At 60.4% G+C, this 26412-nt stretch overlaps 7 protein-coding genes across 7 annotated transcripts, besides 2 other annotated features; all 7 read left to right on the top strand.

Moving 5' to 3' along the window:
• The first annotated feature begins 266 nt into the window (after positions 1-266).
• Positions 267-533: a repeat region.
• A 488-nt stretch (positions 534-1021) lies between these two features.
• Positions 1022-2737, top strand: LPMP_240740 (malic enzyme, putative; the record flags this gene model as incomplete). The annotated part of the gene is made up of 1 exon (XM_010701112.1): positions 1022-2737. The coding sequence occupies one exon, from the start codon at positions 1022-1024 to the stop codon at positions 2735-2737; it is 1716 nt and encodes a 571-aa protein (XP_010699414.1).
• Positions 2738-3145: 408 nt separating this feature from the next.
• Positions 3146-3417: a repeat region.
• A 1623-nt stretch (positions 3418-5040) lies between these two features.
• On the top strand, positions 5041-6762 carry LPMP_240750 (malic enzyme, putative; the record flags this gene model as incomplete). The annotated part of the gene is made up of 1 exon (XM_010701113.1): positions 5041-6762. One exon carries the CDS (start codon positions 5041-5043, stop codon positions 6760-6762), a length of 1722 nt encoding a protein of 573 aa, XP_010699415.1.
• Positions 6763-8117: 1355 nt separating this feature from the next.
• Positions 8118-9035, top strand: LPMP_240760 (hypothetical protein; the record flags this gene model as incomplete). The annotated part of the gene is made up of 1 exon (XM_010701114.1): positions 8118-9035. One exon carries the CDS (start codon positions 8118-8120, stop codon positions 9033-9035), a length of 918 nt encoding a protein of 305 aa, XP_010699416.1.
• Positions 9036-9624: 589 nt separating this feature from the next.
• Positions 9625-11298, top strand: LPMP_240770 (hypothetical protein; the record flags this gene model as incomplete). Its single annotated transcript, XM_010701115.1, has 1 exon — positions 9625-11298. The coding sequence occupies one exon, from the start codon at positions 9625-9627 to the stop codon at positions 11296-11298; it is 1674 nt and encodes a 557-aa protein (XP_010699417.1).
• An 815-nt stretch (positions 11299-12113) lies between these two features.
• LPMP_240780 (hypothetical protein) lies at positions 12114-13964 on the top strand (the record flags this gene model as incomplete). The annotated part of the gene is made up of 1 exon (XM_010701116.1): positions 12114-13964. The coding sequence occupies one exon, from the start codon at positions 12114-12116 to the stop codon at positions 13962-13964; it is 1851 nt and encodes a 616-aa protein (XP_010699418.1).
• An 869-nt stretch (positions 13965-14833) lies between these two features.
• LPMP_240790 (phosphotransferase, putative) lies at positions 14834-16558 on the top strand (the record flags this gene model as incomplete). The annotated part of the gene is made up of 1 exon (XM_010701117.1): positions 14834-16558. The coding sequence occupies one exon, from the start codon at positions 14834-14836 to the stop codon at positions 16556-16558; it is 1725 nt and encodes a 574-aa protein (XP_010699419.1).
• A 1154-nt stretch (positions 16559-17712) lies between these two features.
• Positions 17713-26019, top strand: LPMP_240800 (inositol polyphosphate phosphatase, putative; the record flags this gene model as incomplete). Its single annotated transcript, XM_010701118.1, has 1 exon — positions 17713-26019. One exon carries the CDS (start codon positions 17713-17715, stop codon positions 26017-26019), a length of 8307 nt encoding a protein of 2768 aa, XP_010699420.1.
• Between the last annotated feature and the right edge of the window lie 393 nt (positions 26020-26412).

Genomic DNA, 26412 nt, shown 5'->3' on the forward strand with positions numbered 1-26412 from the left:
AAAGGTCTCGCCTACGAGTAAAGAAGTGCGTGTGTGTTATTCAGCAGTTCTTGCAGCGAGTCCCCCATTTCCTTCCTTCCTTCCAGCGCTTCTCCAAATCTCTTCCTCTCCTGCGTTATCAGTCGTGTTGCGTCTACTCCCCTCCTTCTGTCCTCCTGCCTCAGGACGTTCAAGCACTGCACGGCGCGGCGAGATCAACGGGGATCATCACGTTTTCATGCTCCAAGTAGAATCGAGAACCTGAAAGCAGAGGGGGGGAGGACACGCACCTAAGCACGGTGTCACAGTCCAGTGACCCCCCACTCTGTGTGAAGAACCTAAGCAACACCTACCCCCCCCCTCCGCCCATGCCGAATAACTTCTGGGGGTGGCAAGGTCACCTACCTACGACGTGAGAGGAGGAGGGTTAGAGCGGTGTATCGCTCCTGATGTCGGTAGTCAGGCCGTGGATGGCACTACGTCGGAGCGGCCGGCGCCAGCGAGCACGTCTGTACCCCCCACGTGGTGGGCAGAGTGTCCGCGGGGCTCGAGCGGGTGTCCCTAGTGCTGCAAAGCAGCAGGCCATCGGGCCTTTCACAGCGCCGAGTGGGGAAATTCCAGTAGAGTTGGACTTGACCTGCTGCTGCTCAATGGCAGAATGAGCGGAGATGTTGGAGCACTCCGATGGCTTTCTCTTATGCGCCACCCCGCCGCTTTCTCTCTTGATCATTTCTGCCTCTCTCTCTTCCTCTCTCCGTCGGTCGGCCGCTTCCTCACTGACTCGCAGAGTTGCCTCTTGTCCCCCCTCCCCCCTTCCTCCCCCTCCTCGCTTTTACTTGCCAGGAAGTTTTTTTCGCCATATTCATCGAAGCAACACAAACGTTTGTTTTTGGTCTTCTAGATTTATCAGGTATTACGTCCAGTGCGCTACACACGCCCCCCCCCCACCGGCACTCACCCACCTCGTCGTGCTCGACCGCTTCGCTTTATTTCGTTTCCAGCACAATTTCGCTCAAGACGTCAGTACGAGCAGCAAGCGAGAATGTCCCTCCAAAAGAATCAGCAGACCAGCATGACGCTGCTTGCGTATTCGCAAGGTGCGAACGTCCTGACGAACCGCTACCTGAACCGCGGGACCGCCTTCACAACAGAGCAGCGTAAGCAACTCGGTATCCTTGGTGCCCTGCCGCCCACTGTCGAGACCCTTGAGGAGCAAGTGGAGCGTGCCTGGACGCAGCTGTGCCGCTACGAGAAGCCCATCAACCGCTACCATCACATGGTCAACATCCATGCGACGAACACGACGCTCTACTATGCCCTCGTGCTCGCCCACATCGAGGCGCTGCTCCCCATCATCTACACTCCGACCATCGGTGAGGCTTGCCAGAACTTCAGCAACCATTGGTTACGTGAGCGCGGCATGTACCTCAGCAAGCACCTCAAGGGCCGCTTCGCTGAGGTGATGAAAGAATCGCTGTATGACAACGTCGATGTCATCGTCATCACCGACGGCTCCCGCATTCTCGGCCTGGGCGACCTCGGCGCTAACGGCATCGGCATCAGCATCGGCAAGTGCTCCCTGTACGTTGCCGGCGCTGGCATGCACCCGACCCGCGTGCTGCCGGTCGTCCTGGACGTCGGCACTAACACGCAGCACTACCTGAGCGACCGCGAGTACCTCGGCACCCGCGAGAAGCGCCTCGATGATGACCAGTTCAACAGCCTGCTGGACGAGTTCATGGAAGCTGTGAAGTCCACTTGGCCCTCTGCCGTGGTGCAGTTTGAAGACTTCAGCAACAACCACTGCTTCGACATGCTGGAGCGATACCAGAGGAAGTACCGCTGCTTCAACGACGACATCCAGGGCACCGGCGCCGTCATCGCCGCTGGCTTCCTGAACGCCGTCAAGAAGTCAGGCCTCGGCCCGCTGGAGCAGCGCATCGTCGTCTTCGGCGCCGGGGCTGCCGCGGTCGGCGTGGCCAAGAACATCGCCCAGCTGGCCTCTCGTTTGTACAATGTGGACATCGCTGAGGTGCTGAAGACCTTCTACCTGGTCGACACGAAGGGCTTGGTGTGTGACACCCGCGGCGACAAGCTGGCAGAGCACAAGCTACTGTTCTCACGCAAGGACGTCTCTGCCGAGTCCAGCCAAAATCTGAAGTTGCTCGAGGATGTCGTGAAGTTTGTGAAGCCGACAGCCTTGCTTGGTCTGGGCGGTGTTGGTCCTGTGTTTACGGAGGAGATAGTGAAGAGTGTCGCCGCCAACGCAGCCCGCCCGATTATCTTCCCTCTGTCGAATCCTACAAGCAAGTCGGAGGTGATGCCGGAGGATGCGTACCGCTGGACCAACGGAGCAGCCATCATCGCCTCTGGCAGCCCCTTTCCGGCTTCCACCATCAACGGCAAGACCATCAAGCCGTCGCAGGGCAACAACCTGTACGTCTTCCCTGGCGTCGGCCTCGGCTGCGCGCTGGTCCAGCCGTCCTATATCCCGGATGACCTCCTGGTGGCCGCCTCAGCATGCCTGAACCTCCTCACGACGCCGGAGCAGATGGAGGCAGAGCAGCTGTACCCCCCACTGGATGACATTCACAACATCTCTGCCCACATTGCCACTGAGGTGATCATGGAGGCGCAGCGCCTCGGCATCGACGGAAACAAAAACCTGCCGCGCGAGAAGGAGGCTATTCTGGCGGTTGTGAAGGCGTCTCAGTGGGTGCCGCACTACCCGGCTGAACTGCAAGTTTGCCTTCGGTGAAGAACGGCGGCTGGGCGAGTACGCCGTGAGCCACTAGCGCTCAGGGAAGGCGGTGGCGTAGTTTTCCTGTGCTCTCTGTCACTGGGTAGTTGTATTTGTGCGCGTGCCTGTACATCAAACCTTCAGCAGACTGAGGCTCTCGTCCCCTCTCCGCGCCCCTCACACGACCTCACCTCCCCATCAGCACTATCCATCAGGTGTGAGTCCCTCCAGCGCCTTTTTCCTTTGCGTGCCTCTATGCTGGCGCTGCCGTTTCCGCAGATAATGGGGTACACCTGCAGTCTATCCTCTCGTTACCTTTGCGTGCCTCTATCGTTCTCTTCGATGTTAGTTAGATTTTGTATTTCTTCACTTACGACAGCGACGCATGGACGCGTGTGCCTTCCTCCGACCACGGGGGGGGACACGCACCTAAGCACGGTGTCACAGTCCAGTGGCCCCCCACTCTGTGTGAAGAACCTAAGCAACACCTACCCCCCCCTCCGCCCATGCCGAATAACTTCTGGGGGTGGCAAGGTCACCTACCTACGACGTGAGAGGAGGAGGGTTAGAGCGGTGTATCGCTCCTGATGTCGGTAGTCAGGCCGTGGATGGCACTACGTCGGAGCGGCCGGCGCCAGCGAGCACGTCTGTACCCCCCACGTGGTGGGCAGAGTGTCCGCGGGGCTCGAGCGGGTGTCCCTAGTGCTGCAAAGCAGCAGGCCATCGGGCCTTTCACAGTGCCGAGTGGGGGAATCCCAGTGGAGTAGGACTGAGACTCTATAGCACAGAATGGACACGTTGCGAGGCTCTTCTGGGGTACTCTTGTCGAGTGCATGAGCCGGGAAAAGAAAGAGTGAACAGCAGCAGCAGCAGAAATAAACGTGAGTGCCTCCGCATCACTCTCAGCGTAATCGCCGCTCCTTCGCAGCTGCAGCAGCGAGCCGACTTCTCGTTTGTTTGTTATTTTTTTACTAATGTGTGGCGCAGCGCATAAGCGCCCACACGTACGTACAACGACAGTGGAGGGGCGACCAACAGGAGGGTACATCAGCCGCATCCGTTTGCTCCTCCCTCCCTCCCCCTCCCCCACCAACAGAGGACACGCGCGCGGTAGGCGGAGCGACGGCCAACAACGCAATTAAACGCAATATCACAGAGGACGCAGCGAGGCGGAAAAAGGGGGGAGAAAAACGAGATGTGCGCTGCGGCTGGGCCATCAGCGGGCGAAAAACAGTCCGCACCGGCTGAGGTGAAACAGACAAGTGAAGAAAGGGATGCCTCAGCAGGGGGCGCCTCCGCCACGCATTCCTCACGCACTTCTACGCTTTTCACCCTCCCTCCCCCTCCCGTCTGTCGCTGTCACCGACCCGCCGTCACGTAGTCGATGCGCCATCCGTGTCCCTTCACATAACCCTATGTGCGAGAGAGAGAAAAAAAACATGCAACTTGGTGAATAACGCAGTGACGGAGAACAAATCCGTTTGGTGCTGAACAGCGAAAGAAAGAGGGTCGAAGAAGGGAGAAAAGGTGGGAACACCGAATCTACTCTGCCGCTTCTGCGTGCGCCATCGAAGATCCGGCCTTTGCGTCTTGTCCTTCCCCCACACCATCACCATCACCACCACCCTCTCTCTCTCTCTCGTGGCTGAGGTACAGTGAATGGGTGTGAGCTTAGCGAATTAGGCGTGGGTGGACCCCCCCCCCTCACCTCCTCATGGCAGCGAAGTTGTGAGAAGTTTATAGGCCTTCCTCTTCACCTCCTCTGTCGCCTTGCCTTCCTTACCCTCCCTCCCTTCACACACGGATACGTGCACACCGACACGCACGCACAGCCACCCCCTCACGCCATTCGGATACCAGTCAAATCCCTTAAGTCTGCCGCATTGTCTCTGTCTTTTTCTTTCGTAACTATCGTCTCTCTCTCTCTCTCTCGCTGGCTCGCTGGCTCGTGTGCGTGCGTTGGCGACTGTCTTCTGCCCTCCGCCTCGTCCCTCTCGGATAGACTTGGGACAGTCCGTGGCGTGATCAGAGGCACACAGAGAGAGAGGGACACGCACACCCACGAACCAGGCACGCAGTGCCTGCATATTCAGCTCTTTTGGGGGAGTTCTGCCCAGCCCCATTCTCCCTACACACACACACTTCGCTTCGTTGGGCTCCTTCTTACATTTACTTCTCTTTCACCCACAAGGACGACCAGTAGGACCGCTGTAGCCCTCACGTCCTCCTCGCCGACTTGGCTACACCCCTTCTCTTGTCGTGCCCCTTCGCTTGCGCCCTCTTCATGGGGTTTGCCCCTTTGCCCAACCACCGTCTTCAGCATGTTTGCAAAGTCGATGTTTCACCTGACGGGGGCGTCGAAACGCTCAGTGCGCGGTGTAGATTACCTTCGCAACCGCTTCACCAATAAGGGCACAGCCTTTACTGCTGCAGAGCGGAGTCACATGAATGTGGAGGGGTTGCTGCCGCCGTCTGTCGAGACCCTTGACGACCAGGTGGAGCGATACTGGGATCAGCTGAACCGCTTCAACGAGCCAATCAACCGCTACCAGCTGCTCCGCAATGTGCAGAACACAAACGTCACCCTCTACTACGCCATCCTGACGCGGTACCTGAAGCAGACACTCCCGATTGTGTACACGCCGACCGTCGGCGAGGCTTGCCAGTACTACGGGGACCTCTATCAGAAGGACCACGGACTGTACCTCGACGTCGCCAACAAAGGCAAGGTGAGGAAGATGATTCAGAACCTTCGAAAGACAAACATCGATGTCATCGTCATCACCGACGGCTCCCGCATTCTCGGCCTGGGCGACCTCGGCGCTAACGGCATCGGCATCAGCATCGGCAAGTGCTCCCTGTACGTTGCTGCCGGTGGCGTAAAGCCGAGCCGCGCACTGCCGGTCGTCATGGACGTCGGCACTAACAACATCAATCTCCGAAACAACCCGCTTTACCTCGGTTTGCGCAAGCCGCGCTGTAGCGACGCCGACTTTTATGCTCTGCTGGACGAGTTCATGGAAGCTGTGAAGTCCACTTGGCCCTCTGCCGTGGTGCAGTTTGAAGACTTCAGCAACAACCACTGCTTCGACATGCTGGAGCGATACCAGAGGAAGTACCGCTGCTTCAACGACGACATCCAGGGCACCGGCGCCGTCATCGCCGCTGGCTTCCACACGGCGGTGAAGCTAAGCACGATCCCCATTGATCAGCAGCGCATCGTCTTCTTCGGTGCGGGCTCCGCTGCGACCGGTGTGGCGGAGAGCATCGCCGATCTCGCCACGGTGATAGGGGCGAAGAGGGAGGACACTAAGAAAAGCGCCTTCTTCGTCGACTCGATGGGCATGGTGGCCACTAACCGCGGCGACAAGCTGGCCAAGCACAAGCTGGAATGGGCCCGCACCGACATCCCCGATGCAGACATCGCAGGACTCAGGACCCTCGACGACGTTGTGCGCTACGTGCGCCCGACAGCGCTCATCGGCCTCGGCGCCACCGGCAACGTCTTTTCGCGCGAAATGGTGGAGTTTATGCACTCGTACTGCCCACACCCAATCATCTTCCCGCTGTCAAATCCATCCAGCAAAGCCGAAATTGTGCCGGCGAACGCATACAAGTGGACGAACGGTAACGCCATCGTTGCCTCGGGCAGCCCCTTCCCTGAAACGGTCGTCAACGGCCGCACGCTGAAGCCATCCCAAGGCAACAATCTGTACATCTTCCCTGGCGTCGGCCTCGGCTGCTGTATTGCTCAGCCTCCGTACATCCCGCAGGAGGTGCTGGTGGCAGCAGCAGCCTGCCTAAGCACGCTGGTCACGCCGGACGACCTCGCCAAAGGGCAGCTGTACCCGCCTATCGAAGATGTGCGGCGCGTATCGCGTGAGGTGGCCGTGGCGTGTATTCAGAAGCTGCAGGCGATGGGGATGGCCAAGGAGGGCCTGCCAGACAACCGCCCAGACCTGATGAAAGTGGTGAAGCAGGCGTTCTGGGAGCCGCACTACATGCCTGAGAGCTACTACCTGGAGAAGGAGCTCATTTGCTAAGACAACTTTAACGAAGAAAAGGCGAGAGAAGAACAGTCTCGATTGTGCAAAGCGCATTTTTTGCCTTCCCTTTTTTCCCGAACCCTTCCCAGCTCACATGTCTCCCTCCGCGTGGTGGTGGTGGGGTGCATCGGCGTACGAGCGCAAGTCTCGCCACCAGCTCGTAACTTTACTTTCGCTCTTGCTTGTTTTCTTTGTTCTCTTTTGTATTCCTTCCCTGGCACACGCACGCACACACACACACACACAGTGCGCTTTGCTCGTGTGCGTGTGCGTGGAGGTGTGTGTGTGTGTGTGTGTTAACCTTCTGTTTTCTCCCTCCCCCTTTCCTTTTCAGCGCACGCGGCGTCCCTCTTCCTCTCCCCTATCCCTTTCCCTGCGTCTTCTTGGGCTGCGTTGGTGTAGACGTTTGCTTCCCACACACACACGCACAAAGCGCACTGTGTGTGTGGGTGTGTGCATGTGTGGGGAGAAGTGGCGTTTTAGGAGGCGGCATCGAATGAAACGCTAAGTGATGAGCCGAACTGGCGGTGGATTAGGAGTCTTCCGATAGTCGCAGTGGTGATGTGTAGTGACGAGCCCGAAGCCTCGAGCTGATCACTGCGCAGTGCCGCATCCTTCGCGGTATTTAGTGAATGTGCGGTGTAGACGTGTAAGGACAGCATCATTAGGGCCCTCTGAGGTCGAGTGGAGGCGCTGCTTGAGAGGGGAAGGGAAACCCTGAAGCACAGAACATATCCTTACGTATAGCGCACGAGGATACACTTAAACACACACACAGTGCGGCACAGACATGTGTGACTAGGAAAAGACCAGCACTATGCTAGGCACCTGACGAGCGCTTCTCCTCGAGATGTTTTAGCGCATTCTCTTTGGGTGCCTGTACGAGATCTTTACTCTCGCCACTCGCATGGCTGCCCTCGATATGCTCCTCTCTGCTACTTTGTCATGTACATGCGCACCGCTTTACACACACACACACACATCAATCAGCGCAATTGAATCACACATACCTACACACTCAGAGAAGAGAAGCACAAGGTCACAGCGGACACACACGTACATGCATCTGTGTATACGCGTTCCACCTTTCCCAGTCGCTGCGCCGTCACACCATCCTCCTATATGCGCTTTTTTGGTAGAGTCGTCACTGTACACCTAAGCCTAGCTACCGTCATCGTGGTGCTTTGTTTCTCTCTGACGCTTCCGCCATTCAGCGGGCCCCCAAAGCGATTCCAGTGGTTGTGAAGGACGTGTCACCTCTCCCTCCCGTAGCGTGCTGGCCTTGGGAGCACCTACGGCACAGCAGCCTCATCGATTGCGGCAGTGGCAGAGACATAAACCGGGTGTGGTCAATGAGCCAAAATTGCAGGTCCGCTTACGACGTGCTAGCCCGCATGTCAGACGAGGAGGATGACGACGTGCCAGAGGACCTAGAGCTGACATTCGTGCCTGCCTCCAAGCGATCTGGGCTGGCGACGTCACGTGTCGTCGGCCACCACGCTAGCAGTTCGACACCTTGCACGCTGACCTCCTCGACGGGTAGCAGCGCCACGGTCAGAGACCTTAAGCCACGCTCAGAGACGGTCTACGAGCAGGAACGGAATGCCAGGGTTCGTCAGCTTCTCGCCGAGCGTCAGGGCACAACGCAAGACGTCGCCTTTTCGCTGGATATGTTTGAAGCACCGCTACAGGGCCCATACACTGGGGCTAACTATCCGGGGATGACAGGCCCTTCCGCCTCACCGTCTCCGTCTGCGCTGTACAGCCGGGAAGGTCAGCCGCCGGGCCTCTCGCAGTACCGCGGCCGTGGCGGCGCAGAGGGCAGTGGGAAAGTAGGATCTGGTGGTGGAGGCGGCCCCCGCCGGTACCGGATGCCGAATCCGAACATGTCGGAGGAGGAACAGACGCGCTACATTCGGCACCGCCGCAACATGGCTGTCATCCGCAACGCACTGCGCGAAGTTGATCCCGACACGCTCGAGTATATGCAGGTGACCCAGGCACCAGATCCGCTACCCCTCAGCAGAGACCGTGACGGCTTCCCAAGACCCCACTCTATCGCCAACCGTGGCCGCGGTAGCTTCGACATTGGCAGTGCTCGTAGCACGTCGTCGTACCGCGGCGGGGGCGGCGGTTGTGGAATGCGCGGCCGCGGTGGGAACGGCTTCTCATCTTACTCTGCCGGCCGTGGTGCAGGCAGCCCTCGGGGCGATGGAATCGGCCGCGGTGGTGGTGGCGGCGGCAGCTCAGCACCCTTCAGTCCCTATTAGTGAAAACAGGACAGTAAATTCAGCACATACCTTTGACATCTATGCGTGGGCGTGCGTGCTGATATGCACATATGGCACTCCTCCTCTCTTCTCTTCCAGTCTTATCCTCTTCTTCTTCCTCATTCATGAGTTGACGGTCACGTTTAAGGAAGGAGGGGAATGCAAAAAAATACTCACTCTGTGCAGCGCTGCATGTACTCATGTGGATGTCAGTCTGTCTATGCCTGTGGACACACGGGCACGGACACGAACACGTGTTGACATTCCTACACAAACTGAAGGACAAAGCCAAGTGGAGAGTGGACATACCGGCAACGTTTCACTGGTGCTTGTGTTCCCAATGAAGTCCTCTTTGACCTCCAGCGGTGCTACAGTGGGCCCCCGCCTCGCCCCTCCCCCTCTTCCCGCGCATCTGCGCTTACAACACGCACGCATGCACGGTGCACTTGAGCTGCCATCTCTCTCTCTCTCTTTTTCTCTTATCCTTCGTACTTCCTCTCCTCAAACAGACTTCCAGGGTGCCCCTTGATAGTTGAAAGAGCAAAAAAACGAGAGAACGTGTGGTCGCGCGCGCGCACGCACATCCGCCATGAACTCAAGCGGTGATGCTCCGCCGCACAAGCGCCTCGCTTCAGAGCAGTTCAAGCGTGACAACGACACTCATGTCGGTGCTCGAGAACACACCAACGGCGCTTCAGCGCTAAGCGCACGTGCACGCTTTCTGCGAGAGCTAGAGCAGTACGCGAGTGATGATGACGACTATGGTGGCAACATGGGCACCACTGTCGCTTCTGCAGGGCCGGTACGGCGGATGGGCCACGCCAACGGAGCCCCGCAGAGCAGCTCTGCATGTCCACGGGCACCAACCACGCACGCAGCTACACCGTCTGTCGGCCTACCAAGCAGAGCCGACTTCTTCTTCGGTGAAGAAGGTGACGTGCACGATGAAGCGGACGAGGACGCCGTCGGTGATGATGCGGTGGGGAACACGGCACCTGCTGCCTCGTCAACGAGCTTCTTCACCGGTGCCTCCACCAACACCAGCGACACAAACGGTGGCAGCGCGGCACCGTCTCGTGTTGGAATGCAGCTGCTGCATCGCATGCACGCGCTCAACACATCGAGTGACCACCGCCGCAGCGCCCGTGATGCAGCCGCCAACCCCGCTGCAACCGGTGAAAAGGGGGTACACCACATTCCATTCACACAGACGTCATCTGGTGACTTCACGGTTGTTCACACGTATGTGCCACTGAGCACGGGCGGCTTCCTGAGCACGGCCAACGCGGCGCATGACACGATGGAAGGACATCAGGTGCGCATCGGTGATATTCTCTCTCTGCGGAAGCCCCTCAGCGGCGCCGACCCATCACCGAGCCACGCAGTGACGAGTACAACTACATCTTCCCCTCCAACTTCAACTGCACCTTCCACCCTCACCACCGACTCGGCAGTGGCGGCGGTCGCGCAGAAGGTGATGAGTCACTTCAGGAGCGCCGCCAGCCTCACCCCCGAGGAGCGGAAGTACGGGCGGCAGCTCACCGCGGACATGATGCATTCCCTCTTTGAGGTGACGCGGGTGGACCAGCAGGGGCGCAGCATCGAGGCGCTCTTCCTGGACGGTACACGCGCGAAAGTGTCCTTCTTCGAGGTGCGGCCGGCAGGGTACGTTGAGCAAAGGATGTACGCGGTGTGGAAGGCCGACCCAGCAAGTCGCCCCGTGACCATCATCCACAGCAACGCATCGACACCAACCACGCCGTCGGCTCCAAACGGAGCCGTGGTGCCGTCCTCTTCGCCATCGCCTGCGCTTCAGCCGCCACCCTCAGTGACCGCCGCGGCGTGGTGGGTAATCCCGCATCTTCTCGTGCGGCTCACGGCGGAGGCAGCCGGTGACTGGTGCGGCAAAAAGTGCGTCGTCAAGTCCGTGCAACGAAACGAAAACCGTATCCGGCTGACGGAATGGGTGGAGGGGAGCAGCAGCGGTGAGAGTGGCAGCAGGAGCGTCCACAACTCCGGTAAGTTAACGGTTGCTGCAGCCGAAATGCGAGAGCTGATAGGGGTGGACGGACTTGAGACAGTGGTCCCTAAGAAGGGTGGCCGTGCCATGGTGGTACTGGGGAACCGGCGAGGCGAGATGTGCACTATCCGAAACCGCGTTCGTGGCGCCGATGGTGAATTGATGGCTGTCGAGGTAGAGATTAGCCGGACAAAGGAGGTGATGACGCTGCAGGCGGACGAGCTGTGTGCCCTGGCGCGATGAGCCTCTCACCGTTTCTCCCTCTCCTCTTTCTATCACCGATGCCGGTGGCTGCTGCTGCCCTGGACGTCTCCTTTGCTCCTCTCGCCCCCACTTGTTTCGCCCATCACTTATTTGCTTGTAGTCCTGACTCTGAAACCGGCTCCCTCGTTCACCAGAGGGAAGAGAAGAGGCGCACAGAGCGCGTTTGCTGGAGACCATGACTGCGCTCTCACCACCACTCCCCAACCCCTCGCCTCGTGGCAAGGCGCGCGCGTACAGGCATGCCTGCACATTCCCTCTGTCAGCCAAACGATGATGCACGCATCTCTGCATGCAGGCACGCTAACAAACAGTGCGGCGCGAGCACCAACACAGACAGGCAAACAGATGCGCCCTAATCTCCCCACACTCGTTTCTCAAGGGCAGCCACCACTTCTTCACACTTCTTAGGCCCTCCTATATGACAACGGCAGCCCCATTCCCCCTCCCCCTCTTCCTTCGGTTTGGCTGCAAGTGTGTTCAATCCTGCTCCATATCGCTTGCACTGCGGATGTGACCTCAACAGACAAACTGCTGATGCCCTACACTCATCTCCATTCCTCCCTCTCTTCTCTCTCTCTCTCTCCCTCTCTGGACCTCCTCTGAGGAATACGCTGTACACCGTGGCACCCACACACATGCAGCAGGACGCAATGGCATCGCCGTGACACGCAGGCCCCCCATAGGCGCTCCGTCCCCCTCCCCCTCTTCCTCCTCCTCCCATCTTCCATGCGCGTGTACAACGCCTCTATGAGACACCCACTCGCGCAAACAAGCACAGCACTCGTCTCTCGTCGATGGCGGTCGCATCATCCTCGCTGCCATCGACTTGCATCATCGATGCAACCATGCACTTTGAAGGCCGTCGTGGACGTCGAACATTTCCCGAGAAGAACGCCTCGCAGATTCGGTTTGGGGGCGCTGCCACCAACAGTCATCTAGAAGAGCAAGAGGGAGTGGTGCGGCGACAGGCCCAAGCACCTGCACCGGTCTCATGGCAGCACCAGCAGGAGCGGCCAGCGCGACGACCGCGCGGCCCGGGGACGACGTTTGCCGCGCACATAGAGGCGAATGGTTTTCCAGCTGCTGCCTTGCGGCGCAGCGCCCGCGTCGATGTCGCGCCCGAGTGTTTGTACCAGTATGACACCAGCAAGCTGCACACGCATAAGAGGCTGACTCAGATGCCGAACCGCGTAAAGCAGTGCACCCGCACCCTGCAGCTGTTTCTGCAGCCGCAGGAGCAGGTTGCGCGGTCTGCAGCGGCTGCTGCGATGCTTGGTGAGTCACAGGATGGGCTGCTGCTCTCTTCTCTCTATCCATCTCTGCAGGGACAAGCGCACAGGAGAGACCCACGAATAATTGTCGACGCGGCCAGGACCTCATCCAGGTCAGTTACTGACTCTGCGCCGCATGATAGCGCCACGATGGCTGCCTGTCGTCCTTGCCTTCCCTGGGCGTCTACCGAGGACCTCGACCACTCGCCTCTGTCCAGGGAGGCTGAGTCAGCCGATCAACAGTGGCTGCTAGAGTACCTCGATCAGCGTGAGTTCGATAGGCTGCGTGAGGCATGCCACCCAGTGGAGAGACATGTGGACGCAGTCGTCGATGAGGACGCACGAGCTCAGTACGGTCAAGTTGCCGTCCCCACGCTGCCGTCTGGTGTGACACCGCTGTCTTTCCGCCATGTCGACAGCGCCAACATCGCTGCAATCGCTCCTCCACAGCGGCGTCGAGCAAAACGTCGCAGCGGCGGACGTGATGACGGCGACGGCGCCATGTATGCACATCCACTGAAAAGCCGTGACCGGCAACCGTGGGAGCGCGAGTATGCGCCCGAAGCGCACACAACTCCCCCTCGCACCCGATCATCCCACCGTGCATCGGTGCAGAATGTGGGCGCAGAGGAGAACAGGGAAGTCAATCACGATCGCAACAGCCGAGTGGATAACACATCCACAAACACTTGTGGCGAAGGCATGTACACGCCTAACGGGCACTGTACCTCCAGCTCACATCCTCGACAAATCATGGGCCCCTACACCAGCGTCTTTGACAGAGCTGAGGTTCACCAAGAACCACCTAAGCGCGCCACTCGTATCGTCCCGCGAACTGGGGGAGTGGCATCAGCCACTCCCCCAGTTCCCCGTACCTCCGCCTGGTTTGTGCCCCTGCGTAGGGACCGTGTTGTGTCGCCCACGTATCGCAGTAGAAGCGGCGACGACGTTCGCGCATCGTATTCATTTCGGGAAGAGAAGGTGCGACAAGCTGACCAATGTCAGACCCACGCCTCAGTAACGTCACCAGTGCTGCGCCGTAGCCCGTCCTTCATCACAGTGCCTCCCACAGTGCGATGGTCACCGCCACCGCCACAGCGCAATCTGTCCACTACGGCGGAGGCAAGGCCAGCAACAGCCTCCTCTTCCACCTCTGCTCGCACACGAGCGATGGTTACACTTCACGACGTCTGCGCATATCAGCAGTCGCGGGCACCCTCTTTGCAGCAACAGCGGCACTGGAGGCCGACAGGCAGCGCCTCCCCGTCTCCACTCGTCTTCGCCTCCTCTGCATGCGCACAAGGACGAGACAACACAGCGCCGACGCTGCGAGACGTGTATCGTGCGTTAAGAACCTCCGCAGCGGTGATGTGAGCAAGAGATGGAGCGAAACTGGCGGTGGCGGCGTCTAGTATCGACCACTCGCAGCTGAGGCAGACGCCGTCAGGGTACGCTTCTATTGGCAGTGGTACAGCGCCAGCTACACACGCGCACATGCTGTGGTGAAAGACGAGGCATTGGTTTCTTGCTCTTGTCCGAGTATGTCTGTGTGTTGGCGCGGCGCTTTATCACCGCCCATCTCCCCCTCCCCCCTCCCTCTCTACCTCCTTCGCTTCGATTTTGTTACTGTTGCCTCTACCGCGCACAGACAGCAGCCGCTTGGCCGTGTCTGCACGTGGGTCGGCGACGCTTAGAGCCACTCTTGCGTAAGGTGCTTACTGCCACTCGCCTCCCCCTCCCCACCTCAACGATGCACCCCTCGGTAGCTACAGTTGAGGAGCGGTATCGAAGGTACACAGCAGCTCACAGCGCGAGGACATACGCGCGCTCGACGGCTGCATTGCTGGATGCGATTTGCGCGTCTCCTGCTTCCCTGTCGCTCACCAGAGAGGGTGAGAATTGTATCTCACGATGGGCACCACGCCACCCCCCCCCTCCCATCATGGCACACCGCCTCATTGCCATCCCTCGCTCGCCTCACCCACACGCCCGTTCTAATCTGCGCGCTCTCTCTCTCTCTTGTTGGGTCATCTGCCACTGCACCTCAACAAAGTTGCGTCACCCGCCGCACTCGCACCCGCACCCGCACACCCCCAAAGGCAACCGCATCCGCAGCGGAAACAGCAAAAAGGCAGGCACGCATGTCTAACCCGAGGCAGGGCGGACAGCAGCAAAGCGCTCCTCGTCAAGGGGGGTGGGGAAGTAGGCCGGCCGCGGTCAATGCACAGTTGGATGTAGAGCGTATGAGGAGGAGTACACTGGCGACGCCCTCTCGGCCTCCACCCTCCGACCAGCACCACCCACAGCGCAACACGGTGGCGGCCGCAGAATCAGCCGCCGCCACGTCCACACCCGGCGGCGGTGCCTTCTGGATTGCCCCGCAGCCGTTTGACGCGTACATCGTTCTGGACTTGGAGGCGACGTGTGAGGCGGGCCGACGCATCACAGACCCCGAGGTGATCGAGTTCCCGATGGTCCTGGTCGACCCTCGTACCGCAACACAGGTAGCGGAGTTCCAGCGATATGTGCGACCAGTGAAAAATCCCATGCTCTCGCGCTTCTGCACCGAACTGACGGGCATCACGCAAGACATGGTAAGCCACCGCGACCCGTTCCCTGTGGTGTACTGCGAGGCACTGCAGTTTCTGGCCAAGGCCGGACTCGGCGATGCACCGCCACTGCGCAGCTACTGCGTTGTCACGTGCGGCGACTGGGACCTGAAGACAATGCTGCCGTCACAGATACGTATCAGCGGGCAGCAAGGCACGCCTCTCTCATTCCAGCGGTGGTGCAACCTGAAGAAGTACATGTCGGGGCTGGGCTTGAGGGACGGGGGTGAGCGTGGCGGCCCAACTGATATGCCTGACATGCTGCGGATCCTCGGCCTCCCGCATCAGGGGCGTCATCACAGCGGAATCGACGACTGCCGCAACATCGCCGCAGTTCTTTGCGCATTGCTGAAGCGCGGCCTCGTCGTGGATGCCACTTTTGCTACCGAACCCTTTGAGCGCTGGCACGCGCCGGCAGAGGCACAACTTCCTGCCTTGCAAGAACTGCGTAGCACCTTGGCCGACGGCGCTATACAGCACTCAAGGGATCTGCCTCCGCCGCTGTCCCATGCCCGGACAGAGGATAATGCCCCACAAGGGGAGAAACAGCAGCAGCAGCAGCAGCAACCGACGACGCAAGCAAGAAAGGGGCGTTCGGCATCCCAACCAGCATTTTCAGCCAACCTCATTTTGCCAGCCCTTGGCATTGATACAAATCGCGATGCTGTGCAGGAGCTTCTCTCCGACACGAATGCAGCCACCGCCGCCACCTCTTCGCGAGTGTTCGATAAGGAGGAACTCAAGACCACATCAAAGTTTATGTCTGCCCTGCTCCGCCATAAGGCGGTCCAGTGGCGAGTGCCCATCACCTCCAATGGCTACGTGCTGCTTGACGACGTCCTGCGTCAACCGCAGATGAGGAGGAAACCGCAAGTCTCAGTGCAGGATGTCGCCAGGATGGTGCGCGACTCTGACAAGCAGCGCTTCCAGTTAGCGTATGGTGCCGCAGACGGCCGTCTCTACATTACTGCCACGCAGGGACACAGCATCGATGGTGTTGAGCCGAAGCTACGAACGCTGACGAGCGTGGAAGAGGTGCCAGTGGCTATCCATGGCACCTACTGGGAGGCCTGGAAGACGATTCAGCGCTGCGGTTACCTCAGCGCCATGACGAGGCAGCACATCCACTTCGCCAAGGGACTCATGAACGACGCACAAGTGATAAGCGGCATGCGCAATAACGTGCAGCTCTTCATATACCTGGACGTCGCGGCAGTGCTCGCGGACGGCGTGGCACTGTATGAGTCCACTAACGGCGTTATCCTCACCCCCGGTGTGGGCTACACGCGTCAGCTGCCTCTCAAGTACGTGGCCAAGGTGGTGGACCGCAGCAGTGGCTGCATCATCTACCCTGTGTGATGCTGTGCGCCACACGGGTGGGCTCAGTCGCTGCTGATGAACGAGTACGGTGTGCAGCGCACACACACGCACAGCGAGAGAAACACACCCGTGCGCAGACGTTTGACAGCTAAGAGTTTGGGGTGCGCATGGGTGAGTCAAACATCAAGTGCCTTTCGCTGGGTTTACTTTGGCTCTTCTCCGTTGTTGTCGAGTCGGACTAACGACGTCTGCCCCCCCCCCACTCCTTCGGATCCCCAAATGTCGCACTCGCCTTCGTCCTTGACACACGCACCCGCACAGGAAGGCCCTCCTCTTGCCTTCTCCTCCTCTTCCCGTCCCTTGGCCTGTGCGTTGCGTCCCTCTTCGCTACCGCTGCCGTTGCTGCGACGCACTTCCGCGCCATGTGGCCTGAGACCGCGCGCCCCTTTCTGCCCTCGCCTACACTTTGTCGTCCTCGGCTCCGACGTAACCCACAACGCCATCGCACGCCTCTGGGTCGGCGTCTCGGTCCGTCGCTTTGTCGGAGGGTGCAGCTGCTCAGGCCACACCCAAGAGGAGCGAAATCGACCCCATCTCTCCGCATCTCTCCACATCTCCACACCTCTCTCTTTCTCTGGTGCCACCGCTCACATGATATAGCGGCCCCGACACGCCATGCGGCGGTGCAGCCTTCATTTATTGGAAAAGTACTGCGCCTAACCGTCCGTCTAGTAGTATATGTTGACGTCGGCAACGGACGCTCTCCCACACTCAGTCCCTTCTTCTCCTTTGCCACCCCCTCTACACCTCCGCCTTCCAATCTTTCTCTGATGCATCGCTCAACCAACCATAACACACCGCGCGACTGACACTTCCTCGCCTGCGTCTCTTGCCTTGCGCCCAACGCCGCGTGTGGGGCCATCCACCCAGAGGCCGCATCACACGCACACAGTAACGTGCAAAGAAGAAGAAACAGAAGCCCACTCGTGCGTGGGCCCCTCTCTGCCTCTCCCCGCTTACAGTGGAGGCGCTACGCGACGTACGGAGTCTGTGGACATCCTTGACGCGCTCACCCACAGGCACGAGCAAGGAGTTAACGAAGCGACGCTGAGCGCGCCTCTGACAGAGCCCCACACTGGCTCTTTATCGGCGTATGCTGTTGCTTTGCTTTCCTTCGCTATCCACTACCTAGCATGGCGACTAACACGACGTCACTCTCGCTGCCTCGCGCGCGGTTACCAGCGCTGCATCAACTCCCGCTAGACTCCATCACGGTGTACGACACGGCCACCCACTGCTACCTGCTCGGCACGGACAGCCTGCAGAAGAACTTCCACCTGCTTTCCTGGCGCAAGCACAGCCCTGAGCAAACAACCAGCCACTACACTTGCAGCAACAGTAGCGTCGCCACGGCCTCCAGCAGTGATGGACGCCTCAACGCCACCGTGTCGGAGTCAGGGGTGGAGGAGGAACGTGCTGAGACAGGCTCCGCCACCACCTCCCCACATGCCTTCCGCACTGCGCCTTTTGTCTTTGATGACTTGCATGGCTTCACAACCTACGCCGTATACTCCCCCACCGAAGCCGGCGCCCTAGTCGATGCTCTGCAACGAGAGCACGGCGCGTCGCTGCGCATTCTTTCTGCGGTTGCCTTCCTCGGTGCGGTGCGTTTCACTGCCGGCTACTACGTGGTGCTGGCGACGGAGCGACGTATGGCAGGCTACATTGGTGTGCATCGACTCTTCGAGGCTGTGAACGTGGAACTAGTCTCGTTGCAGCTCGATCCTGAATGGGTGGCCGCAGAAGAGGCGCAGACTCGACAACAGGTGCAGCGACTTCGGCGCGGCGGCTTCGAGGGGCGGTACTCGTCGTCTACCCCTACACGTGCAACGGCGGGCGGCTCACCATTTGCGTTTTTTTCCCGCTCCCGCCGAGGTGGTGCGCGCTACAGACGCAGATTCTCCTCCGCTGCTGGGACAAGCGCCTCTGTGTCCGCCACTTCGTATCTTTTTCAGCGCCGCAGTGTGGAGGAGTTGTACCGGCAGCGGTTTCTCAGCTCCCTCGCGCGCACCTCCTCCTTCTTTTACTCGCATAGCTACGATCTCACCAATACGCTTCAGCGGAACATGCTGGCAGCAGGGGCAGCAACGTCCGACGGCGCCCAGGCGGCCACCCGTCTGGACAGCGGGCGGCGGCGCCACTTTGAGCGACAGTCAGACCGCGGCGCAGCGGCAGATGTCGGAGTGGAGTCCTACCCGCGGAATGGTCAGCTGCTGCAGCCAAGGATGCAGTACGTGTGGAATGAGTATCTTTTGGAGCCGTGGCAGCTGAATGATCGCGACGCGGGCAGCGACGACGCCGACATCTGTGATGACGCGGCGGTGAATGTCGCAGGCGGTGACGCGCAGGCAGCTCCGCCTGTCAGTCGTGCAACACAGGATGCGGCGCCGCAGTACCCGTCTGCGCTGTCGCGGTGGTGTATATTCCTCGTGCACGGCTACATTACGCAGCGCGTTGTAGTGGTACGCCGGCCAAACTTTCACACACTTCTTATCACGCTCATCGCGCGCGTCAGCAAGGCCTCGGCCGGCGTACGTTTCCTCCGGCGCGGCCTTAACAGCGACGGGCACGTTGCAAACCATGTCGAGGTGGAGCAAATCATCAGCGACGAGTCTTCGTGGAACTCGACCTTTACTGTCGGTACCCTCACCTCCTACGTTCAGCTGCGTGGGTCGGTGCCGGTGCGGTGGTATCACCCCCCGACGGCGTCGCGCCTGCTCCCGAAGCCGCCGATTGTGCTGGGTCCGCACGACTCGCAATGGAGCGAAACGTGTCTTCACTTTCAGCACCTCCTGGCGCAGTACGGCCCCCCCATCCTCGTGCACGATCTTCTCAAGAGCAAAGAGAGCAACGCGCGGGAGAGCGTTCTCGGCGACGCGTACCGAGCTGCAGTACGTGCCCTGGTCGCTGCCGTGGACCGTTGTGCGACCTCTGCGAAGGCTGCGGCGGCCAGCCATGACCACGCAAAAGGCGGGGACGCGTGTGAACTGCGCGTCACCGGCGCTGACATTCTCCAGTACGAGTCCACTGATCTCCGCAGCCTTAGCCAGCTCGCGTGGAACACAATGACTTCTGTGGCACTGCAGCACTTCAGCGCGGTCCGCTGCTTTGTCAGCAGGCGATGCGGCCGTGTCGCCACCCCAGAACAGCACGCACAGTGGGCTGCCAACCTCGATCACGGGGACTTGCTCACGGAGAGTGACACCAACGAGGTCGCCGGTGCACACGACGGACGGGGAAGCGGCGACAGCGAAGCTGCTGAGGTCGTGCAGCTGCAATGCGGTGTGGTCCGCAGCAACTGTCTCGACTGTATTGATCGCACGAACCTTGGACAGCTTTTTCATGGCCTCCACGCACTGGGGGAGCAGCTCTCCGCGCTAGGACTGTTGCGGCACGCAGCGGACGTGTGTGACTCGCCAGCGGTAACGGAGATGCTGCTCGAGATGTACCTGGCCATGGGCGACGCCATTGCCACCCAGTACGGCGGCTCCGCCCAGGTTGGCGCCGGCGTGCTGCACCGCGGCGCAGGTTGGGATCAGCTGATGGGGGTGAAGCGCCTCTACCACAATGTAATGGGTGACCGTGACAAGCAGGAGGCAATGAATCTGCTGCTCGGCCGCAAACAGCCGCAACCCCGCCGAGGCTCACACGCCTGCAACTCCGAGATGCACAGTCCTGGCCAGATAGTCGCACCGTCACTGAGCACCATCGTCACGCCTGCATCGTCAGAAGTGGCAGCAATGTTGTCTGGGGAGGGCTGCGGCTTGCCGGCGAGCGAGGATGCCGTGGCGCCGCCAGCATCTTTCTTCTCTGAAATTCGCCAGGTGGCCTCGCGATGGTGGAACGAAGCGACCTCGTCGGTGTCGTCGTCTTACGGGGCTGCCGCCGCGCTACGTGCGGCCCAGCACGCTGCCGCGGAAGCGGAGGCAGAGGCAGACTACTACGAGCAAGTCTCCAGCGCCCCACGGCTGCCTCTGGCCGGGCTACTGGCCTCGTGGTGGGTGCAGCCGCTGCGCCGCTTCGACGAGTGGTATGCCGCGTGTGGTGCGAGTGCACGGCAGCGCGCTGCGAGGAATGACAAAACGGCAGACGTTCCCAGCGAGACGCCTCTGGGGAACGTCGTCGCGCAGAGAGTGCCGCACAGCGCCTTTGATCGCTCGGATTCGTCCTCCTCTCTGGCATCCACGCTTGCCCCCTCGATGAGCTTCCGCATGAACGTGCCGACGCACGCAGCCGTGTCCTCTCCCGGCGCCTACGGCGGAGACGAGCTTGCGCTTCGCCTTCTAGCCGTCGAGACGCAGGAGCAGGAGCGCTGGCAACTCTACATTGCCAACGTGGAGCGACAAGCTTGCCTCGCCCCAGCGCGGCGCGACGCTGCCACGCAGCTGTACAACGACAGACGTAGGAAGGTGTCGTGTGACGGAGGGAACAACGATGCCGTCGCGGCACCGCCCCGGTCTTCGCGTTTCTCTCCAGTCTCAGCGAGCACCCCCACTAGCGACGCCTCGACGTTGCCACACATGATGCAGCGGTCCTCCGTAAGCAGCGCCGTGCTGCAGGGATCGATGTCCACAATGGGGCTCGACGATGTCGGCGAGGCGGTGATAATGAGCAGTGCCACGTCGACCTTGCGTACAGCGGCCGCTGCTGAAGACATGGAGGCGGGTGCCATGTTACGTGCAGGACCCGCAACTGTGGCAGCAGCAGAATTCGTGCCTCTGCCCTTATCAGCACGTTTGCTGACAGTTCCGCTGTGCCTCTTCACCGAGCCGTGGACTGTTCTCCGCACAACGATGCACACTCTGCCCGTCGAGAGCGTCGCCGCTGCAGAGCGCCGGTCGACCGGTGGATCACTCATCTCTGCTACTGCTTTGTACTCTGGGGTCTTGGGCGGATCGAATAGGAAGCGTGCCGCGATTTACGACATCAGCGATGCATCGTACCTAGAACCGTTGTACAGCATCGGGCAAGCCGCTGCGCGCCAGCTCTTTGGCAACCTTCAACCTGCCGTTGCCGTCCTCGCCGCCAAGTCTTCGCGGCAGCTGCTGGTGGAGCAACATCAGCCCTGGCGATCGCCGCAGGAGGTTCATCAGCACGGCGCCTTCCCGCGTATTGTGCAGAACAGCGCGTTCGCGCTGCAGGATGCGGATCTCGAGCAGCTGGCGTACCGGGAGGTACTGTGGATAGTAGAAGGTGTTGACATGGCGACAGCTGAGCGGCGCGGTGCTTCAGCGGAGTGGCTGAAGAAGCCTGCATCGCATGTGTCAATGGTGCCGCCGAGATCGTCGTGGACTCTCTCCCCGCACGAAGTAGTGGACCGGCAGTTCATGGCGGCGTTGCTCGTGGATTTGTTCGGTTCGCCAGCAACATGGGGGCTAGAGGACATAATACGAGTGGTGCAACGCCTCGTCTACCCCGCGCGCTTGCCGATGGAAGTTTTGCAGGCACTGCGCAGCAGTCGTGTACAGCCGCCACTCGAAGGCGCAGAGCTTTTGTTCACTGGTGCGCCTGCAGGGGTAGAGGAAGATGTGGAAGAGCGAGAGCAACGCGTGGACACCGAAGTGAGGCAGTACTGGCATGAGCGACTTGTCGCACCAATCAAACAAACAGGCCCACTTCTCGCCCGTGGCACCGCCGTTCCCGCCCTCGCGCAGGCCTCCACACTCACGCCGCCACAGTGGGGCTCCGGGGGCAGAGGCACTCCCCTCAGGTGGACGTCACCCATACACATCCCTCTGCCGTCCCCGTCGTTGTCGTCCCAGCGGGTCGAGAACGGCGGCACAGACGGCCCAGTGCAAGCGGCAGTGGCGCTTCTCTGTCGTCTCGCGAGTGTCCTACGCTTTGCGGCGCATGACACCACGGCGAGAAGAGCGTCGGTGAATGGCATGGGCAGTGGGACGCTCATGATAGCTCGCGGCAATGGCGTATTCACGGCAACACCCACGGCAGCTCGCTGGTGTTACGAGACGTGGAGGAGTGAAAGCCGTGGCGGCGCTGGCATGGATGTTCTTGTTGCGTCTGCTGACGAGGCTGACGCTGCGCAGGACAAGGCGCACGCGTCTGTCCGCCATGTGGAAGAAGCGCTTCTCCCCCTACTGGAAGTGTGCCCCGAGTCTGGCGCGTCTACATCTGCGTACCTCCCAGGCCTCTTTCCCGAGCATGAGGCCCTCTCTGACTCGCTGCGTCGGCAGTGGCTCCTGTGCTCTCTCCTGCAGAACATCTTCCCCCGCTGCACGCTGACGCCACCAACGATGCATAACCTGCTTCATGACTTCTTTAGTGAGCTGCTCCTCGTCGATGCTGCTGCCTCAGCTCCTGCCGACGAGGTGAAGAAGTGCAATCAGCAGCAGCAACAGCGTCGGCGCTGTGAGTACCACGTCCGCTACACCTTTGTGCTCTCCCATCAGCACTGGCAGCTGCAGCAACAGCAAGAACAGCGGCAAGGGTCCAGCCTACACCTCTCGGGCGATGGTGCGGTGGATGACGCTGGAGGTGGCCGTGGTGGAGGGTTCCCGCAGAAGCTCGTTATGGACAGCTCTTCGTCACTGTCGTCCTCCTCACCGCAAGGGCCGTCAAATACTCACAGAGCCTCCTCGTCCTTCACCTCAGCTGCGGCCTCGCGAACGCTGAACATTCCGGCCACGCTGAAGGTGCGGTACTGCTGTGCTGCCTTGGACCTCTACCGCTGGTCTGTGGTGCACTGCCCACTCTTCGCAATGCCTCCTGCACGCGAGCAGAGTTGTGCGTCCTTTGTCTCCAGAAACGGTAGTCACGCGAACAGGAGCACCGCAGCGGCTGCGTGGCACCTGCTCTGGTGGGCAGTGGACAACAACTTCGTCGTCCCTGTGGTGCGCCGTCGCGGACAGAGGACGCTCGAAATGCTGGCAGATGAGACAACGCTGTTCTGCGTGAAGCGTGACCTTGCACGCGTCGCGCTGAACATTGAGCGCCGCTGCCGCAGCGACGTCTGGCGACCGCAGCAACCAGAGGTGCGGACCAGCTCTGGGAAAGAGGTGCCTGGTCCAAGCGCCATCTACGGTGTCAACCTCCCCTCGTCGATGCTGCAGCTGCACCGGCCCCTTCGCCGCAGCGCCATCGTGGACATATTGGCGTTGAGTGAAAATTTGGCGAGTCTCGGGTTGCGTTCTGCGACGCAGGTGCAGGAGTTCTTCCGCGATCGAAACGTGCACGGTTGGTCACGGCAGCCCCTCGGCGCCAGCAGTGGCGCTGCGGTCGCTCTCTTCGGCGGCAGCGTTACTGGCACAACAGCAGTGGTAGACTCCCCCTTGCCCAACGTCAGCAGTGGCTCCAGTGCTGTCACGGCAGCGACCATTGTTTGCCGGTTTCACCGACTCGCCGAGGAATGCTTGCAGAGCGTGCAGAGTGTCATGGTGGCGCTTCAGCACGTGTCTCTGGAAGTCTTTGCAAGGGATGCAGCCATGCACAGCTACATTGGCTTCTTTGTGAACGTGTACAACGCCGCCTACGTAGTGGCATGGCTCACCAACGTAAAGGAACTGGTGAGTAACGGCGCCGCCGCGGCAGCAGTCGACACGAATCTACCGAGCAGGAACAGCCACCACCAACATCAGGGTGTTCGTCGCGCGCCAGCACCACGCACCATTGACCTCCTCCCTCTTCCCACCTTGTGCAACACGAACTGTGCCTGCTTCATGCACGTCTATGGCGTCGTCGTTGGCGGAGTGTTTTTGAGTCTCGAAGCGATGAAGTACGGCATCCTGGGCGGAAACCGAGCTCCGCCCCACTGTGACCTGCCCCTGTGGCCCCCCGTTGGCGGCAACGGTGCCAGTCAGTGTTGCCCCTCTAACAGCCAGCACTCAAGCGAGCTGGACTGGAGACAGAAGGTGCAACGACTCGTACCGCTGCACCTACGCGCCGACGTCTCTGAGGCAGCGCGGCTTAATTCCCTTCAGCGCCATCCGCACCTACAAGAAGCGCTAGACTTCACCGACATGCACGAGGCGCTCACCGCGTCCACACAACAGGCAGACGATGCGTGCGTTGATGAGGACGGGCCACACGCAGAGCCAACCAAGAGAAGGTCCTCCTCGCGCGAATGGGGTGTCGTGCGGGACCAAAGTAGCAGCTCTAGTGCCCCCTGCGTGTCGCAATCCTTGCCGGCTTCCTCCATCGACGTCGCAGCGGCCGCCGCAGCGACAGCGGATTCGGCTCAGCGAGGCGCACGAGTGTCGCCACCTCGGTGGCCACCACTCCCGCGGAGCACTTCATTACTGCAAGAACAGCAAGGCCAAAGTAACGCTGGACTGCAACGGCGCCGACGCCGCGAGCTGGTTGATGTGTGGAGCGTCGATGTCGTGCGTTTCTTACCGTTCCGCATTGTGCTCCAGCTCATCGATACCTATCTACCACCGCCGGTGCTTCACCTGTGCGCCGGTAGCGTCGAAGCGGAGGGAAGGGAGAGTTTTATGGATGTCATCGGCGGCGGTGATGGCAGCAGTGCAGCGGGCAACAGTAGCAACAGCCCCGCTGGAGACCTTCGTCACTCCGTCCCCCTCGATGGCAGAGACCACGTACCGTGGTACCTGCTGCCGATCCTCAACACCACCCCACTGGTGCAAACCACCTTGCAGAGCTCCAAGCTCGGCGCCGCCTACGCTGTTGCCCGGGACGGCGACGGACCAGCGGCCGGCACGTTGACGCCTCAGGTCAGTCAAGACGCGAACGGTGTGCTGCTGCAGCCGTGCCGCATGTGGAGCAGCGCCTCCTACTATGTCGTGGGTGGCGACGGCACGAGTAGTGATGAAGCGGTGAGCCACTCCTTCCAGCTACTCCAAGCGCTGGCTGGCTCCTACCTTGGCTCTGGCCTCTACTACCCCATCCACCGTGCCACCACAGGTGGCAGCGCAGGGGATGCTGCGCCACGTGCTCCGGCGCAGCACCTGTGTCTTCCCCTTCACGCGGACGAAGCCCTTGAACAGCTACGCGCCACGGAGGCGGCCTTCCGCAGTGCCTTTTTCAGCACCGACCCGCATCTTTTCTGCGGCGCCGCAGCCTCACCGCCATCCGCTAAGCCACCCCCTACACTGGCAGCGATGACGTTGCAGCGCCTGTCTCAGTCGTCGTCATCTTTGCCAACTGCCTCGTTGCAGCCCCCTCATCTGCGCGGTGGCAGCGGAGCCGCCGGCATGCCAACGAGCGCGGCTAGCTCCGGCGCTAGAATAATCTTTGGCGGCCCTGGCAGCACCACCACCTCCTGCTCTGCCACCCTACAGAACGCCATGAAGCCTGTCTTGCACGAGTGGTGTCGGTCGATCGAGGAGGAGATGAGCAGCACCACCCTTCTCTCCCGACCTGGGTGGCAGTTACAGGTAACGCTCAAGATGGTGCGGCTTCTCGAGGAGTCATACGCGTCTGGCAAGGCAGTGCAAGCAGCACAAGCAGCGATGCGGTCCGGCTAGGCGGTGCCGGCCAAGAAGACAAAGAGTGAGGCATCTGTAGGTGAAGTTGTATTAGGCGAGGAAGGTGTCAGCATACCTGAAGCACCTACTGCTGCTGCTGCGGCGGCGGCGGCTCTGTGGCAGAGCGCGGAGATGTGGAAGGCTATAAAATTGCCTTTGTTGGGAATGTGCGTCTTTCAGCTCTTAGGCCGTCCCCTTTTGTTGCTGAACTATTCCCCTCTTCATCGTCAGGTACACAGAGTGAGCCGCAGGCGAGGCATTGTCGATCGTGCGTGAAGCATCAGATGAGCGGCACCTTAGCAAACAACAGCTCACAAGTGTTGCGGTGACGGCACACCGCGTGTGGGACTCAGACCCGTGGCCTCTCTCTTACACTTCCACCCTCCCCTCCCC

The sequence above is a fragment of the Leishmania panamensis genome (genome assembly GCF_000755165.1).
Source record: "Leishmania panamensis strain MHOM/PA/94/PSC-1 chromosome 24 sequence".
NCBI classification, from domain to species: domain Eukaryota; phylum Euglenozoa; class Kinetoplastea; order Trypanosomatida; family Trypanosomatidae; genus Leishmania; species Leishmania panamensis.